The 17,717-nt window shown below is 50.7% G+C and overlaps 1 protein-coding gene across 1 annotated transcript in view; it reads left to right on the top strand.

Annotated features, from left to right (window-relative positions):
* Positions 1-17,717, top strand: part of sspo (SCO-spondin) — a 1,206,999-nt gene that overhangs the window by 944,481 nt on the left and 244,801 nt on the right. Inside the window, 2 exon segments of the mRNA XM_072468611.1 lie at positions 6,685-6,852; positions 15,710-15,844. Of these exon segments, the coding sequence (XP_072324712.1) occupies positions 6,685-6,852; positions 15,710-15,844 (303 nt within the window).

Below are 17,717 nucleotides of genomic sequence, written 5' to 3'. Positions count from 1 at the left end.
TGATCATCTTATAAACCTCTATCAAGTCGCCCCTCATCCTTCTCCGCTCTAATGAGAAAAGGCCTAGCACCCTCAACCTTTCCTCGTAAGACCTACTCTCCATTCCAGGCAACATCCTGGTAAATCTTCTTTGCACCTTTTCCAGAGCTTCCACATCCTTCCTAAAATGAGGCGACCAGAACTGTACACAGTACTCCAAATGTGGCCTTACCAAAGTTTTGTACAGCTGCATCATCACCTCACGGCTCTTAAATTCAATCCCTCTGTTAATGAACGCGAGCACACCATAGGCCTTCTTCACAGCTCTATCCACTTGAGTGGCAACTTTCAAAGATGTATGAACATAGACCCCAAGGTCTCTCTGCTCCTCCACAATGCCAAGAACTCTACCGTTAACCCTGTATTCCGCATTCATATTTGTCCTTCCAAAATGGACAACCTCACACTTTTCAGGGTTAAACTCCATCTGCCACTTCTCAGCCCAGCTCTGCATCCTATCTATGTCTCTTTGCAGCCGACAACAGCCCTCCTTACTATCCACAACTCCACCAATCTTCGTATCGTCTGCAAATTTACTGACCCACCCTTCAACTCCCTCATCCAAGTCATTAATGAAAATCACAAACAGCAGAGGACCCAGAACTGATCCCTGCGGTACACCACTGGTAACTGGGATCCAGGCTGAATATTTGCCATCCACCACCACTCTCTGACTTCTATTGGTTAGCCAGTTCGTTATCCAACTGGCCAAATTTCCCACTATCCCATGCCTCCTTACTTTGTGCAGAAGCCTACCATGGGGAACTTTATCAAATGCCTTACTAAAATCCATGTACACTACATCCACTGCTTTACCTTCATCCACATGCTTGGTCACCTCCTCAAAGAATTCAATAAGATTTGTTAGGCAAGACCTACCCCTCACAAATCCGTGCTGACTATCCCTAATCAAGCAGTGTCTTTCCAGATGCTCAGAAATCCTATCCTTCAGTACCCTTTCCATTACTTTGCCTACCACCGAAGTAAGACTAACTGGCCTGTAATTCCCAGGGTTATCCCTTTTTTGAACAGGGGCACGACATTCGCCACTCTCCAATCCCCTGGTACCACCCCTGTTGACAGTGAGGACGAAAAGATAATTGCCAACGCCTCTGCAATTTCATCTCTTGCTTCCCATAGAACCCTTGGATATATCCCGTCAGGCCCGGGGGACTTGTCTATCCTCAAGTTTTTCAAAATGCCCAACACATCTTCCTTCCTAACAAGTATTTCCTCGAGCTTACCAATCTGTTTCACACTGTCCTCTCCAACAATATCGCCCCTCTCATTTGTAAATACAGAAGAAAAGTACTCATTCAAGACCTCTCCTATCTCTTCAGACTCAATACACAATCTCCCGCTACTGTCCTTGATCGGACCTACCCTCGCTCTAGTCATTCTCATATTTCTCACATATGTGTAAAAGGCCTTGGGGTTTTCCTTGATCCTACCCGCCAAAGATTGTTCATGCCCTCTCTTAGCTCTCCTAATCCCTTTCTTCAGTTCCCTCCTGGCTATCTTGTATCCCTCCAATGCCCTGTCTGAACCTTGTTTCCTCAGCCTTACATAAGTCACCTTTTTCCTCTTAACAAGACATTCAACCTCTCTTGTCAACCATGGTTCCCTCACTCGACCATCTCTTCCCTGCCTGACAGGGACATACATATCAAGGACACGTAGCACCTGTTCCTTGAACAAGTTCCACATTTCACTTGTGTCCTTCCCTGCCAGCCTATGTTCCCAACTTATGCACTTCAATTCCTGTCTGACAACATCGTATTTACCCTTCCCCCAATTGTAAACCTTGCCCTGTTGCACGTACCTATCCCTCTCCATTACTAAAGTGAAAGTCACAGAATTGTGGTCACTATCTCCAAAATGATCCCCCACTAACAAATCTATCACTTGCCCTGGTTCATTACCCAGTACTAAATCCAATATTGCCCCTCCTCTGGTTGGACAATCTACATACTGTGTTAGAAAAGCTCCCTGGACACACTGCACAAACACCACCCCATCCAAACTATTTGATCTAAAGAGTTTCCACTCAATATTTGGGAAGTTAAAGTCGCCCATGACTACTACCCTATGACTTCTGCACCTTTCCAAAATCTGTTTCCCAATCTGTTCCTCCACATCTCTGCTACTATTGGGGGGCCTATAAAAAACTCCTAACAAGGTGACTGCTCCTTTCCTATTTCTGACTTCAAATAGATGGCATTGAGGTACGTAGGGAAGAGGTGTTGGCAATTCTGGACAGGCTGAAAATAGATAAGTCCCCGGGGCCTGATGGGATTTATCCTAGGATTCTCTGGGAGGCCAGGGAAGAGATTGCTGGACCTTTGGCTTTGATTTTTATGCCATCATTGGCTACAGGAATAGTGCCTGAGGACTGGAGGATAGCAAATGTGGTCCCTTTGTTCAAAAAGGGGAGTAGAGACAACCCCGGCAACTATAGACCGGTGAGCCTCACGTCTGTAGTGGGTAAAGTCTTGGAGGGGATTATAAGTGACAATATTTATAATCATCTAGATAGGAATAATATGATCAGGGATAGTCAGCATGGCTTTTTGAAGGGTAGGTCATGCCTCACAAACCTTATCGAGTTCTTTGAGAAGGTGACTGAACAGGTAGACGAGGGTAGAGCAGTTGATGTGATGTATATGGATTTCAGTAAAGCGTTTGATAAGGTTCCCCACGGTAGGCTATTGCAGAAAATACGGAGGCTGGGGATTAGAACATAGAACATAGAACAATACAGCGCAGTACAGGCCCTTCGGCCCACGATGTTGCACCGAAACAAAAGCCATCTAACCTACACTATACCATTATCATCCATATGTTTATCCAATAAACTTTTAAATGCCCTTAATGTTGGCGAGTTCACTACTGTAGCAGGTAGGGCATTCCACGGCCTCACTACTCTTTGCGTAAAGAACCTACCCCTGACCTCTGTCCTATATCTATTACCCCTCAGTTTAAGGCTATGTCCCCTCGTGCTAGCCATTTCCATCCGCGGGAGAAGGCTCTCACTGTCCACCCTATCTAACCCTCTGATCATTTTGTATGCCTCTATTAAGTCTCCTCTTAACCTTCTTCTCTCTAACGAAAACAACCTCAAGTCCATCAGCCTTTCCTCATAAGATTTTCCCTCCATACCAGGCAACATCCTGGTAAATCTCCTCTGCACCCGTTCCAAAGCCTCCACGTCCTTCCTATAATGCGGTGACCAGAACTGTACGCAATACTCCAAATGCGGCCGTACCAGAGTTCTGTACAGCTGCAACATGACCTCCTGACTCCGGAACTCAATCCCTCTACCAATAAAGGCCAACACTCCATAGGCCTTCTTCACCACCCTATCAACCTGGGTGGCAACTTTCAGGGATCTATGTACATGGACACCTAGATCCCTCTGCTCATCCACACTTTCAAGAACTTTTCCATTCCATTGATTGAGGGTGATTTAGAGATGTGGATCAGAAATTGGCTAGCTGAAAGAAGATAGAGGGTGGTGGTTGATGGGAAATGTTCAGAATGGAGTTCAGTTACAAGTGGCGTACCACAAGGATCTGTCCTGGGGCCGTTGCTGTTTGTCATTTTTATCAATGACCTAGAGGAGGGCGCAGAAGGGTGGGTGAGTAAATTTGCAGACGACACTAAAGTCGGTGGTGTTGCCAACAGTGTGGAAGGAAGTAGTAGGTTACAGAGGGTCATAGATAAGCTGCAGAGCTGGGCTGAGAGGTGGCAAATGGAGTTTAATGTAGAGAAGTGTGAGGTCACTTTGGAAGGAATAACAGGAATGCGGAATATTTGGCTAATGGTAAAGTTCTTGAAAGTGTGGATGAGCAGAGTGTCCATGTACATAGATCCCTGAAAGTTGCCACCCAGGTTGATTGGGTTGTGAAGAAGGCCTATGGAGATTTGGCCTTTATTGGTAGAGGGATTGAGTTCCGGAGTCGGGAGGTCATGTTGCAGCTGTACAGAACTCTGGTACGGCCGCATTTGGAGTATTGCGTACAGTTCTGGTCACCGCATTATAGGAAGGACGTGGAGGCTTTGGAGCGGGTGCAGAGGAGATTTACCAGGATGTTCCCTGGTATGGAGGGAAAATCTTATGAGGGAAGGCTGATGGACTTGAGGTTGTTTTCGTTGGAGAGAAGAAGGTTAAGAGGAGACTTAATAGAGGCATACAAAATGATCAGGGGGTTAGATAGAGTGGACAGTGAGAGCCTTCTCCCGCGGATGGAAATGGCTGGCACGAGGGGACATAGCTTTAAACTGAGGGGTAATAGATATAGTACAGAGGTCAGAGGTAGGTTTTTTACGCAAAGAGTGGTGAGGCCGTGGAATACCCTACCTGCAACAGTAGTGAACTCGCCAACATTGAGGGCATTTAAAAGTTTATTGGATCAGCATATGGATGATAATGGCATAGTGTAGGTTAGATGGCTTTTGTTTCGGTGCAACATCATGGGCCGAAGGGCCTGTACTGCGCTGTATTGTTCTATGTTCAATGTTCTATGTTCTATGTAACCAATGGTGTTCCACAGGGATCCGTGCTGGGACCACTGTTGTTTGTGATCTCCATAAATGATCTGGAGGAAGGTATAGGTGGTCTGATTAGCAAGTTTGCAGATGATACTAAGATTGGTGGAGTAGCAGACAGTGAAGGGGACTGTCAGAGAATACAGCAGAATATAGATAGATTGGAGAGTTGGGCGGAGAAATGGCAGACGGAGTTCAATCCGGGCAAATGCGAGGTGATGCATTTTGGAAGATCCAATTCAAGAGCGAACTATACGGTCAATGGAAGAGTCCTGGGGAAAATTGATGTGCAGAGAGATCTGGGAGTTCAGGTCCATTGTATCCTGAAGGTGGCAACGCAGGTCGATAGAGTGGTCAAGAAGGCATACAGCATGCTTTCCTTCATCGGAAGGAGTATTGAGTATAAGAGTTGGCAGGTCATGTTACAGTTGTATAAGACTTTGGTTCGGCCACATTTGGAATACTGCGTGCAGTTCTGGTCGCCACATTACCAGAAGGATGTGGATGCTTTGGAGGAGTTTCACCAGGATGTTGCCTGGTATAGAGGGTGCTAGCTATGAAGAGAGGTTGAGTAGATTAGGATTATTTTCATTAGGAAGACGGAGGTTGAGGGGTGACCTCCTTGCGGTCTACAAAATCATGAGAGGTATCATAGAATTTCATAGAATCATAGAATTGACAGTGCAGAAGGAGGCCATTCGGCCCATCGAGTCTGCACCGGCTCTTGGAAAGAGCACCCTACCCAAGTTCAGCACCTCCATCATCTCCCCATAACCCAGTAACCCCACCCAACACTAAGGGCAATTTTGGACACTAAGGGCAATTTATCATGGCCAATCCACCTAACCCGCACATCTTTGGACTGTGGGAGGAAACCGGAGCACCCGGAGGAAACCCACGCACACCCGGGGAGGATGTGCAGACTCCGCACAGACAGTGACCCAAGCCGGATTCAAACCTGGGACCCTGGAGCTGTGAAGCAATTGTGCTATCCACAATGCTACCGTGCTGCCCTATAGACAGGGGGGATAGCAAGAAGTGTTTTCCCAGAGTGGTGACTCAATTACAAGGGGTCACGATTTCAAGGTGAGAGGGGGAAAGTTTAAGGGAGATGTGCGTGGGAAGTTCTTTACGCAGAGGGTGGTGGGTGCCTGGAACGCTTTGCCAGCGGAGGTGGTAGAGGTGGGCATGATAGTGTCATTTAAGATGTATCTAGACAGATACATGAATGGGCAGGGAGCAGAGGGATACAGATCCTTAGAAAATAGGCGACAGTTTTAGATCAGCGCAGGCTTGGAGGGCCGAAGGGCCTGTTCCTGTGCTGTAATTTTTCTTTGTTCTCTAGGTGGAGAGAACAGTTAATGAAGCAGAGAGTATTCTGGGATGTATTAAGAGGGACACAGAGTACAGCAGCGAGGAGGTTATACTGAATTTATACAGACACTAGTTAGACCTCAGCTGGAATATTGTGCACAGTTCTGGGAGCCACACTATCGGAAGGATGTGAACACATTAGAGAGAGAGTGGGGAAGAGATTCACAGGAATGGCTCCGGGATGAGAAACTCCAGTGATGAGGATAGATTGGAGAGGTTGGGAATGTTCTCCTAGGAGAGAAGAAGACTAAGAGGAGATTTGATCGAGATGTTCAAAATCACTAGGGGTCTGGACAGAGTGCACGGGGAGAAACTGTTTCTCTCTAAATCTAAATCAGTGCCGATGCAAGGGGACAGATTTAAAGTGATTCGCAAAAGAAGCAAATCTGATGCGAGAAACATCTTGTCACCCAGCGCGTGGCTGGGATCCGGAATGCACGTCCTGGAAATGTGGTGGAGGTCAGTTCAACCGAGGAGTTCAGGAGGGCGTTGGATGATTATTCGAATAGAAACAATGTACGGGGGTGAAGGCAGGGGGGTGGCGTTAAGTCAGGATGAGGTTTGGAGGGCCAGTCCCGACATGATGGGCTGAATGGCCTCCTTCTACCCCCGAACGATTCTGTGATAAATTCCAGTCTGTCAGAGTGGAACAAGGAGATGAGCATATTTCAGCCGGAGATAGACACCAATGGTCAGTAACTGTTGTTTCTCTTGGTTTGCCAGTGAACGGCGGATGGTCCAGTTGGAGTCCATGGTCGACATGTGGCCGTTCCTGTGGAGGAGGGAAGTCTCTGCGCATGCGGTCCTGCACTGACCCACCCCCGAAGAATGGAGGCAGGCACTGCCCTGGAGAACGGTTCGAAGTGACGATATGTAATGTTCAACCCTGTGGTGAGAATGATAGCAGAGATACGGATAATGTGGGGGTGGATTTTGGCACGGGTCGGGAGATTTGGAGCGGGGGGGGGGGGGGGGGAGTGGTATTTAGAGCCTGGTGTGGGCTTTGGTGTGAGGCATTTAAGGGACATCTAGACAAATATATGAATAGGGTGGGAATGGAAGGATACGGACTCCGTAAGTGCCGACGGTTTTAGTTTAGGTTGGTACCATGGTCAGCGGAGGCTTGGAGGGCCGAAGGGCCTGTTCCTGAGCTGCATTGTTCTTTGTTCTGTGACCTCATGGATGCCGTCATCACCACCATCTTCAACAGGGGAGGCAAAGCAGAGTGTGGGAATTACCGAGGAATCTCCCTACTCTTCATCGGTGGGAAGATCATCACACAAATCTTTGCAATCCGCCTTCTCCCAGTCTCTGGAAAACCAGTGGCTTCCGACCAACCCTGGATCAGTGGACATGAATTTCACAGCTTGGCAACTTCAAGAGAAATTCCAGGAGCAAAATCATCCTCTCTACACGTCCTTCATCGATCTGACCAAGTCTTTGACTCAATCGGGAAGTGTTCTGGAAAATCCTGTCAAAGGCCGGCTGTCCAGAGAAATTCATCAACGTCCTCCGACTTCTCCACGACAAGATGTCGGCGACAGTCCTACCGATGGAAATCAGACATAGACCTTCGAGATCAAGACTGGAGTCATAGAATTTACAGTGCAGAAGGAGGCCATTCGGCCCATCGAGTCTGCACCGGCCCTTGGAAAGAGCACCCTACCTAAGCCAACACCTCCACCCTATCCACGTAACCCAGTAACTCCACCTAGTCCTTTGGACACTAAGGGCAATTTATCACGGCCAATCCACCTAACCTGCACATCTTTGGACTGTGGGAGGAAACCGGAGCACCCGGAGGAATCTCACGCACACATGGGGAGGATGTGCAGACTCCGCACAGACAGTGACCCAAGGCCGGAATTGAACCTGGGTCCCTGGCGCTGCAAGGCAGCAGTGCTAACCACTGTGTCACCATGCTGCCCAAATCAAGCAGGGATGTGTCATCGCCCCCACTCTTTTCTCCATCTTCGTCAACACTATCCTTCACTTCATCAGGAGCAAGCTTCCAAGTAGAGTGGACATCGTCCACAGGATGGTCGGGAAACATTTCAACCGGTTGAAATTGAATAAGAAAACTGGCATCACGTGTGTACCAGGTAGCGTTGGTCAGCCAATGCCATCTCCATTCTCTGTCCTGTGAATCCACTCCAGGCTTTCAGCGGGTCAGTAGAATGCTCTTCAACTAGGCAGCATCATTGACCATTCTCCCACCGGGAAGGCCCACACGAGGCCACTGCTCCAAGGTCACCCAGCGGTTGGAGAACATTTTGTATTGTTAACACTCGCCTGACCAGGCAATGACCAATGACAACTCCTCTGAGGCTCTAAGACTTCAGCACTGATCAACAATCTCCCAACTGGGCATTTCTGAGGCACCTGCTTTCTATCTGTGCTCAGGTGCGCCTCACACATGGTGGGCTCACCGCTGACCGCTCACAACTTCCAGGTTGCACACCTTGACTCCTAATCCATCTCATCAACCTGGATCAAAAAGCGGAAATGTTAATGATCACATTCACGGAGCTGGGAATTCTCCCATCTCTGTGCACCTGACCTCGGAACCTCCTGTCTGGGGCATGGGTTGTCGGGGGGTTTCGTTGGGGGTGGGAGTGGAGCTTTGGGTTGTGGGGTGGGATTTGAATGGTGGCTGGGTCTGAGTGAGGGAGTGGGGCTTTTGTGGGGGATGGGGTTTGATGTTGGGTGGGTGTGACAGGTTGGATGGCAAGGTAGCACAGTGGTTAGCACTGTTGCTTCACAGCTCCAGGGTCCCATGTTCGATTCCCGGCTTGGGTCACTGTCTGTGCGGAGTCTGCACATTCTCCCCACGTCCGCGTGGGTTTCCCCCGGGTGCTCCGGTTTCCTCCCACAGTCCAAAGATGTGCAGGTTAGGTGGATTGGCCATGATCAATACACTGGGTTACGACGATAGGGTGTGGGAGTGGCCTAGGTAAGGTGCTCCTTTGGAGGGTCAGTCCAGACATGATGGGCTGAATGGTCTCCTTTTGCACGGCAGAGATTCTATGGGTTGAGAGGTGGGATTTGAGTGGTGGGTGCGTTTGGGTGGGGGTGGGGTTTGGGTGTGTGGGTGTGGATTGGGTTTGGGTTGTGGGTGGGGTTGGGTGGATGGTTGGGTTTGGGGTTGTGGGTGGGGTTTGGGTTGTGGGTGGGGTTTGGTCGGTGGGGAATATGGGTTGGTGGGGTTTGGGTGTTTGGGTGGATGGTTGGGGTTGGGTGGATGGTTGGGTTTGGGGTTGTGGGTGGGGTTTGGGTTGTGGGTGGGGTTTGGTGGGTGGGTGGGGTTTGGGTTGTGGGTGGGGTTTGGGTGGATGGTTGGGTTTGGGGTTGTGGGTGGGGTTTGGGTTGTGGGTGGGGTTTGGGGTTGTGGGTGGGGTTTGGGGTTGTGGGTGGGGTTTGGTGGGTGGGTGGGGTTTGGGTTGTGGGTGGGGTTTGGGTTGTGGGTGGGGTTTGGGGTTGTGGGTGGGGTTTGGGTTGTGGGTGGGGTTTGGGTGTGTGGGTGTGGATTGGGTTTGGGTTGTGGGTGGGGTTTGGTCGGTGGGGGATATGGGTTGGTGGGGTTTGGGTTGTGGGTGGGGTTTGGGTTGTGGGTGGGGTTTGGTGGGTGGGTGGTGATGCACGATCAATGACCACTAAAGTGAGGTTGTAGTCCAACTGAAGGCTTTAATAAGCTAGATGTTTCCCCCAGCAGCTCAGGTACAGAATGAAGGCTGCTGGGGTGGCACGGGCTCTTATACCCCGCAGAGCAGGGTGGAGCTATCGTACATTCTAACCAATAGAAAGCATACAGTTTCCACCAATGGTGCTTTAGCCTATTAGGTACCGTAAAACCGAAAATACCACATTCACCCCCTGTTAAAAAAGAGTCTGGCAGGCCTGAAACTACAAAACATGGCAACATGGTATAATTAGTTATGGAGGTACCGTAATACCTCCGTACAGTACTCAGTAACTATTTACAATTCTGATAGCTACGTACATTTGATGGTTTATATTTACAGTTTACAATCAAAATGAAGCAATCAGTCGATCGGTGGCCCTGGTCGTCCTCTGTGATCGTCGAAGCTTCGGTGGTGACTCCGGTGGAGGCTCGGGCGTCTGTGACTCCAGGAACGTGACTTAGATCTCCATGGCAGCTTCGGCACCCCTAGACAGCGCTGGTGGGGAAAACGGTTGACCTGGGAAGGAAGCGCCTGCAGGGGGCGTCGCTGGGTGGGGGGGGCCTTGGCAGGGGCGGCGGAAGGACCGATCCTCCTGTAAGGTGCTGCGATGGAGGGGAGGGTGGGACTGGTGGCTGGGGTGTGCGTGGGGTTCCGGCAGGTCCCAGGTCCCGTAGGGAGACCGTATCTTGTCGGGGTACACCACGTAGGTGTACTGGGGGTTAGCATGGAGCAGATGGACCCTCTCGACCAACGGGTCCGACTTGTGCGCCCGCACATGTTTTCGGAGCAGGATGGGTCTGGGTGCTGCCAGCCAGGTCGGGAGCGAGGTCCCAGAGGAGGACTTCCTAGGGAAGACAAGGAGACTTTTGTGGGGTGTCTGATTGGTGGTCGTACAAAGCAGTGACCGGATGGAGTGGAGGGCATCCGGGAGGACTTCTTGCCAGCGGGAGACTGGGAGGTTCCTGGACGGTAAGGCCAGTAGGACGGTCTTCCAACCCGTTCCGTTCTCCCTCTCTACCTGTCCGTTACCCCGGGGTTGTAACTGGTCGTCCTGCTCGAGGCGATGCCCTTGCTGAGCAGGAATTGACGCAGTTCGTCGCTCAGAAAGGAGGACCCCCTATCACTGAGTATGTAAGCGGGGAACCCGAACAGTGTAAAGATACTATGGAGGGCCTTGATGACGGTGGTTGCAGTCATGTCGGGGCAGGGGATGGCGAATGGGAACCGGGAGTACTCGTCAATCACGTTCAGGAAGTACGTGTTGCGGTCGCTGGAGGGGAGGGGGCCTTTGAAGTCCATGCTGAGGCGTTCAAAGGGACGGGAAGCCTTTATCAGGTGCGCTTTCTCTGGCCGGTTTGCACTCCGCACAGATTTGGCAGTCCCTGGTGGCTGTCCTGACCTCGATGGAGTAGGGCAGGTATCGGGTCTTGACAAAATGGAAAAAGCGAGTGACCCCCGGGTGGCAGAGGTCCTCGTGGAGGGCTCTGAGGCGGTCCACTTGTGCGGTGGCACATGTGCCGCGGGACAAGTAATCAGGAGGCTCGTTTAGCTTCCCGAGACGATACAAGATCTCGTAGTTGTAGGTGGAGAGTTCGATCCTCCACCGCAAGATCTTGTCTTTTTTAAATCTTACCCCGCTGTGCATTGTCAAACATGAAAGCAACCGACCGTTGGTCGGTGAGGAGAGTGAATCTCCTGCCGGCCAGGTAATGCCTCCAATATCGCACAGCTTCTACTATGGCCTGGGCCTCCTTTTCTACTGAGAGTGGCGGATTTCGGAAGCATGGAGGGTCCGGGAGAAGAAGGCCACGGGTCTGCCCGCTTGGTTGAGGGTGGCCGCCAGAGCTACGTCGGACGCATCACTCTCAACCTGGAAGGGGAGGGACTCGTTGATGGCGTGCATCGTGGCCTTTGCAATGTCTGCTTTGATGCGGCTGAAGGCCTGGTGGACCTCTATAATAGAATTTATAGTGCAGAAGGAGGCCATTCAGCCCATCGAGTCTGCACCGGCTCTTGGAAAGAGCCCCCTACCCAAGGTCCACACCTCCACCCTATCCCCATAACCCAGTAACCCCACCCAACACTAAGGGCAATTTTGGACACTAAGGGCAATTTATCATGGCCAATCCACCTAACCCGCACATCTTTGGACTGTGGGAGGAAACCGGAGCACCCGGAGGAAACCCACGCACACACGTGCAGACTCCACACAGACAGTGACCCAAGCCGGGAATCGAACCTGGGACCCTGGAGCTGTGAAGCAATTGTGCTATACACAATGCTACCGTGCTGCCCTTTATCGACAGGGGAAAAGCTGTGTATTGGATCAGGGGACGGGCCTTGTCCGCGTAGTTGGGGACCCACTGGGAGTAGTAGCTAAAAAACCCTAGGCAACGTTTCAGGACCTTGGAGCAGTAAGGGAGGGGGAAATCCATAAGGGGGCGCATGCGTTCAGGGTTGGGGCCTATACCTCCATTTTGCACTACGTAGCCGAGGATGGCTAGGCGGTCAGTGCTAAACACACATTTATCCTTGTATGTAAGGTTAAGGATCTTTGCGGTCTGGAGAAATTTTCGGAGGTTGGTGTCGTGGTCCTGCTGGTCATGGCCGCAGGTGGTGACATTATTGAGATACGGGAATGTTGCCCGTAAACCGTACCGGTCAACCATTCGGTCCATCTCTAGTAAGTTTGCAGACGACACAAAGGTTGGTGGAATTGCGGATAGCGATGAGGACTGTCTGAGGATACAGCAGGATTTAGATTGTCTGGAGACTTGGGCGGAGAGATGGCAGATGGAGTTTAATCCGGACAAATGTGAGGTAATGAATTTTGGAAGGGCTAATGCAGGTAGGGAATATACAGTGAATGGTAGAACCCTCAAGAGTATTGAAAGTCAAAGAGATCTAGGAGTACAGGTCCACAGGTCATTGAAAGGGGCAACACAGGTGGAGAAGGTAGTCAAGAAGGCATACGGCATGCTGGCCTTCATTGGCCGGGGCATTGAGTATAAGAATTGGCAAGTCATGTTGCAGCTGTATAGAACCTTAGTTAGGCCACACTTGGAGTATAGTGTTCAATTCTGGTCGCCACACTACCAGAAGGATGTGGAGGCTTTAGAGAGGGTGCAGAAGAGATTTACCAGAATGTTGCCTGGTATGGAGGGCATAAGCTATGAGGAGCGGTTGAATAAACTCGGTTTGTTCTCACTGGAACGAAGGAGGTTGAGGGGCGACCTGATAGAGGTATACAAAATTATGAGGGGCATAGACAGAGTGGATAGTCAGAGGCTTTTCCCCAGGGTAGAGGGGTCAATTACTAGGGGGCATAGGTTTAAGGTGAGAGGGGCAAGGTTTAGAGTAGATGTACGAGGCAAGTTTTTTTACGCAGAGGGTAGTGGGTACCTGGAACTCGCTACCGGAGGAGGTAGTGGAAGCAGGGACGATAGGGACATTTAAGGGGCATCTTGACAAATATATGAATAGGATGGGAATAGAAGGATACGGACCCAGGAAGGGTAGAAGATTGTAGTTTAGTCGGGCAGTATGGTCGGCACGGGCTTGGAGGGCCGAAGGGCCTGTTCCTGTGCTGTACATTTCCTTGTTCTTTGTTCTTTGTATCTCGCGCTGGAAGACCGAGACCCCGTTGGTGACACCGAAGGGAACCCTTAAGAAGTGATAGAGCTGCCCATCTGCCTCGAAGGCAGTGTGTTTGTGGTCGCTAGTGCGGATGGGGAGCTGGTGGTAGGCGGACTTGAGATCCACCGTGGAGAAGACCTTATAATGCGCGATCCTGTTTATCAGGTCGGATATGCGGGGGTGAGGGTACGCGTCCAGCGTAAACCTGTTGATGGTCTGACTGTAGTCGATGACCATCCTATTCTTATCCCCGGTCTTTACCACCACTACTTGAGCTCTCCAGGGACTGTTACTGGCTTCAATGACCCCTTCCCTCAGTAACCTTTAGACCTCGGACCTAATAAAGCTCCGGTCCTGGGCACTGTACCGTCTGCTCCTGGTGGCGACGGGTTTGCAATCCGGGGTGAGGTTCGCAAACAGGGAAGGCGGGTCGACCTTAAGGGTCGCGAGGCCGCAGACAGTAAGGGGGGGTATAGGGCCGCCGAATTTGAAGGTCAGACTTTGAAGGTTACACTGAAAGTCTAAACCCAGGAGTGTAGCCGCGCAGAGGGGGGGGGGGGGAAGGACGTAGAGACGGAAATTTTTGAACTCCCTTCCCTGGACTGTGAGGTTTGCTAAACAAAACCCCTTTATCTCCACTGAATGGGAACCGGAGGCCAGGGAGATTTTTTGATTAATGGGGTAGATGACGAGAGAACAGCGCCTTACCATGTTGGGGTGTATGAAGCTCTCCGTGCTCCCAGAGTCGATTAGGCAGGACGTCTCGTGCCCGTTGATGAATACGGTCGTCGTAACAGTTGAGAGTGTTCGAGGCCGGGACTGATCCAGGGTCACCGAGGCTAATCGCAGCAGTTGAGAGTTCTCTTCGGGCAGTGCGTGGTCAGCCGAGCTGGGGTCCTGGGAGTCCATCCAAAATGGCGACTCCCATTGGTCGCACATGGCTGGGGGTGCACGAAATGGCGGCGCCCATCCCTCAAGCATGGCGTCCGCGGAACAAGATGGCAGCGCCCGGGGTCCGCACGTGGCCCTGGAATAGGAAGATGGCGGCGACCGCTGGCCGCACGGGGCCCGTGGAGAAGTTTGTGGTGGCGGTCCGCATTCGCCGCCAGAGACCGTGGCAACCGCACGGGCCTGGCATACCCCCACGAAATGGTCCTTTTTGCCGCATCCCTTGCAGGTGGATGCGCGGGCCGGGCAGCGCTGGCGGGGGTGCTTGGCCTGCCCGCAAAAGTAGCAGCGGGGCTCCTCGGGGTCACCAGGCCGCCTTGCAGCACAGGCCTGTGGGGGAATGGGGGAAGTCTCGGGGTCAGCCGCGGAGGGGTTCCACGCTGCCCAGGGGGCTGCCGCGCGGTCGGGAACGTAGGCGCGGGCATTCCTGGAGGCCACGTCCAGGGAGCCTGCAAGGGGCCGTGCCTCCCTGAGACCCAGGGTGTCCTTTTCTAACAGTCACTGGCGGATTTGTGAAGATAGCATACCTGCCACAAAAGCGTCCCGGACGAAGAGTTCCGTGTGATCGCTTGCCGAAACTTGCGGGCAGCCGCAGCTTCTGCCCAACACCAGGAGTGCACGGTAGAATTCATCCAGCGATTCCCCAGGGGTTTGTCGCCTTGTTGCAAGCAGGTGCCAACCGTAGACCTGGTTTACCGGGCGAATATAGTGTCCTTTTAGCAGCATCAAAGTCTTCCGCTTCCTCGATGAGGGTGTAAATCTCCGGGCTCACCCTAGAGTGCAGGACGTGCAGTTTCTGCTCTCCCGTGGGTGCGTTTTCGGCCGTCCCGAGATACCCTTTAAAACACGCCAGCCAGTGCTTAAAGATTGCCGCTGAGTTCGCCGCGTGGGGGCTAAGTTGCAGACACTCCGGCTTGATTCGGAGCTCCATCCTTTCTTCTTAAAAAACTAGCTTTTTAAATTGATGCACGATCAATGACCACTAAAGCGAGGTTGTAGTCCAACTGAAGGCTTTAATAAGTTAGATGTTTCCCCAGCAGCTCAGTTACAGAATGAAGGCTGCTGGGGCGGCACGGGCTCTTATACCCCACCTAGCAGGGCGGAGCTATCGTACATTCTAACCAATAGAAAGTATATCAGTTTCCACCAATGGTGCTTTAGCCTATCAGGTACCGTAATACCTATAATACCACAGGTGGAATATGGGTTGTGGGTGGGGTTTGGGTTGTGGGTGGGTGGTTGGGGTTTGGGTTGTGGGTGGGGTTTGGATGAGTGGGTGGGGTTTGGATGAGTGGGTGGGGTTTATGCAGGGAGTGGGGTTTGGGTTGTGGGCGGGGTTTGGGTTGTGGGCGGGGTTTGAGTTTTGGCTGGGTTTTGGGTGGGTGGGGTTTATGCGGGGAGTGGGGTTTGGGTGGATGGGTGGGTGATGGTGAGCACCATCGATTCTGATCTCCATGTTTTCACCTCATGGTCTCTCTCAGATGCTGACGGCTGCGCCGCTGGGCTGGAGTTTGTGGATTGTGCCAATAAATGTCCTCGGGCCTGTGTCGATTTGCAGAGTGGAATAGTTTGTTCTGACGCGGGATTGTGTGAAGCTGGTTGTCGATGTCCGAATGGTGAGTGTCTGTTGTCGTTCTCTCACTGCTTCGAGGGGAAAGGGTTGGAGTCCCAAACACAGGATTGCTGAAGGTGGAAACATGGAAAAATAGATGTCCGTGCCCTGCGGACAACACAAAGCATTTTACAGCCAATGAATTCAGACAGTGGTGTAATTTATATACAAACTGACGGGTTCGGAGCAGGAATCGGACATTTGCCCCCTCGAGTCGGCATTGCGATTTAATAAGACCATGGCTGATTTGATGGTAGTTCGAACTTCACATTCCTGCCTATCCCGATAATCTCTGACTCCTTTGTTGGTCAAGAATCTATCGACTTGTTCCTTAAATTATGTTCAATGATCCTGTACCCCACCATTCTCTGAGGAAGAGAGTTCTGAAGATTCAATACCCTCTGGGAGAAGAAGTTTTTGTGCTGTATTGTTCTTTGTTCTGGTTTATGAGACGGAGAGAAATTGCCAAATTCTGAGGTCCCAATATCCTCATGCATGAATCGCTAAACATTCGTCTACAGATTGAGCAAGTGATTAGGAAGCAAATGGAATGTTGGCATTTATTAACATAAGAACATAAGAACTAGGAGCAGGAGTCGGCCATCTGGCCCCTCGAGCCTGCTCCACCATTCAATGAGATCATGGCTGATCTTTTGTGGACTCAGCTCCACTTTCCGGCCCGAACACCATAACCCTTAATCCCTTTATTCTTCAAAAAACTATCTATCTTTATCTTAAAAACATTTAATGAAGGAGCCTCTACTGCTTCACTGGGCAAGGAATTCCATAGATTCACAACCCTTTGGGTGAAGAGGTTCCTCCTAAACTCAGTCCTAAATCTACTTCCCCTTATTTTGAGGCTTTGCCCCCTAGTTCTGCTTTCACCCGCCAGTGGAAACAACCTGCCCGCATCTATCCTATCTATTCCCTTCATAATCTTATATGTTTCTATAAGATCCCCCCTCATCCTTCTAAATTCCAACGAGTACAGTCCCAGTCTACTCAACCTCTCCTCGTAATCCAACCCCTTCAGCTCTGGGATTAACCTAGTGAATCTCCTCTGCACACCCTCCAGTGCCAGTATGTCCTTTCTCAAGTAAGGAGACCAAAACTGAACACAATACTCCAGGTGTGGCCTCACTAACACCTTATACAATTGCAGCAAAACCTCCCTAGTCTTAAACTCCACCCCTCTAGCAATGAAGGGCAAAATTCCATTTGACTTCTTAATCACCTGTTGCACCTAAAAACCAACTTTTTGCGACTCATGCACTAGCACACTCGGGTCTCTCTGCACAGCAGCATGTTTTAATATTTTATCATTTAAATAATAATCCCTTTTGCTGTTATTCCTACCAAAATGGATAACCTCACATTTGTCAACATTGTATTCCATCTGCCAGACCCTAGCCCATTCACTTAGCCTATCCAAATCCCTCTGCAGACTTCCAGTATCCTCTGCACTTTTTGCTTTACCACTTATCTTAGTGTCGTCTGCAAACTTGGACACATTGCCCTTGGTCCCCAACTCCAAATCATCTATGTAAATTGTGAACAGTTGTGGGCCCAACACTGATCCCTGAGGGACACCACTAGCTACTGATTGCCAACCAGAGAAACACCCATTAATCCCCACTCTTTGCTTTCTATTAATTAACCAATCCTCTATCCATGCTACTACTTTCCCCTTAATGCCATGCATCTTTAACTTATGCAGTAATCTTGTGTGGCACCTTGTCAAAGGCTTTCTGGAAATCCAGATATACCACATCCATTGGCTCCCCATTATCTACCGCACTGTTAATGTCCTCAAAAAATTCCACTAAATTAGTTAGGCACGACCTGCCCTTTATGAACCCATGCTGCGTCTGCCCAAT

Source organism: Scyliorhinus torazame, chromosome 11 (genome assembly GCF_047496885.1).
Source record: "Scyliorhinus torazame isolate Kashiwa2021f chromosome 11, sScyTor2.1, whole genome shotgun sequence".
Classification (NCBI taxonomy): domain Eukaryota; kingdom Metazoa; phylum Chordata; class Chondrichthyes; order Carcharhiniformes; family Scyliorhinidae; genus Scyliorhinus; species Scyliorhinus torazame.
Note: the sequence above shows the minus strand (reverse complement) of the source record. Positions and strands in the feature narration are given on the sequence as shown.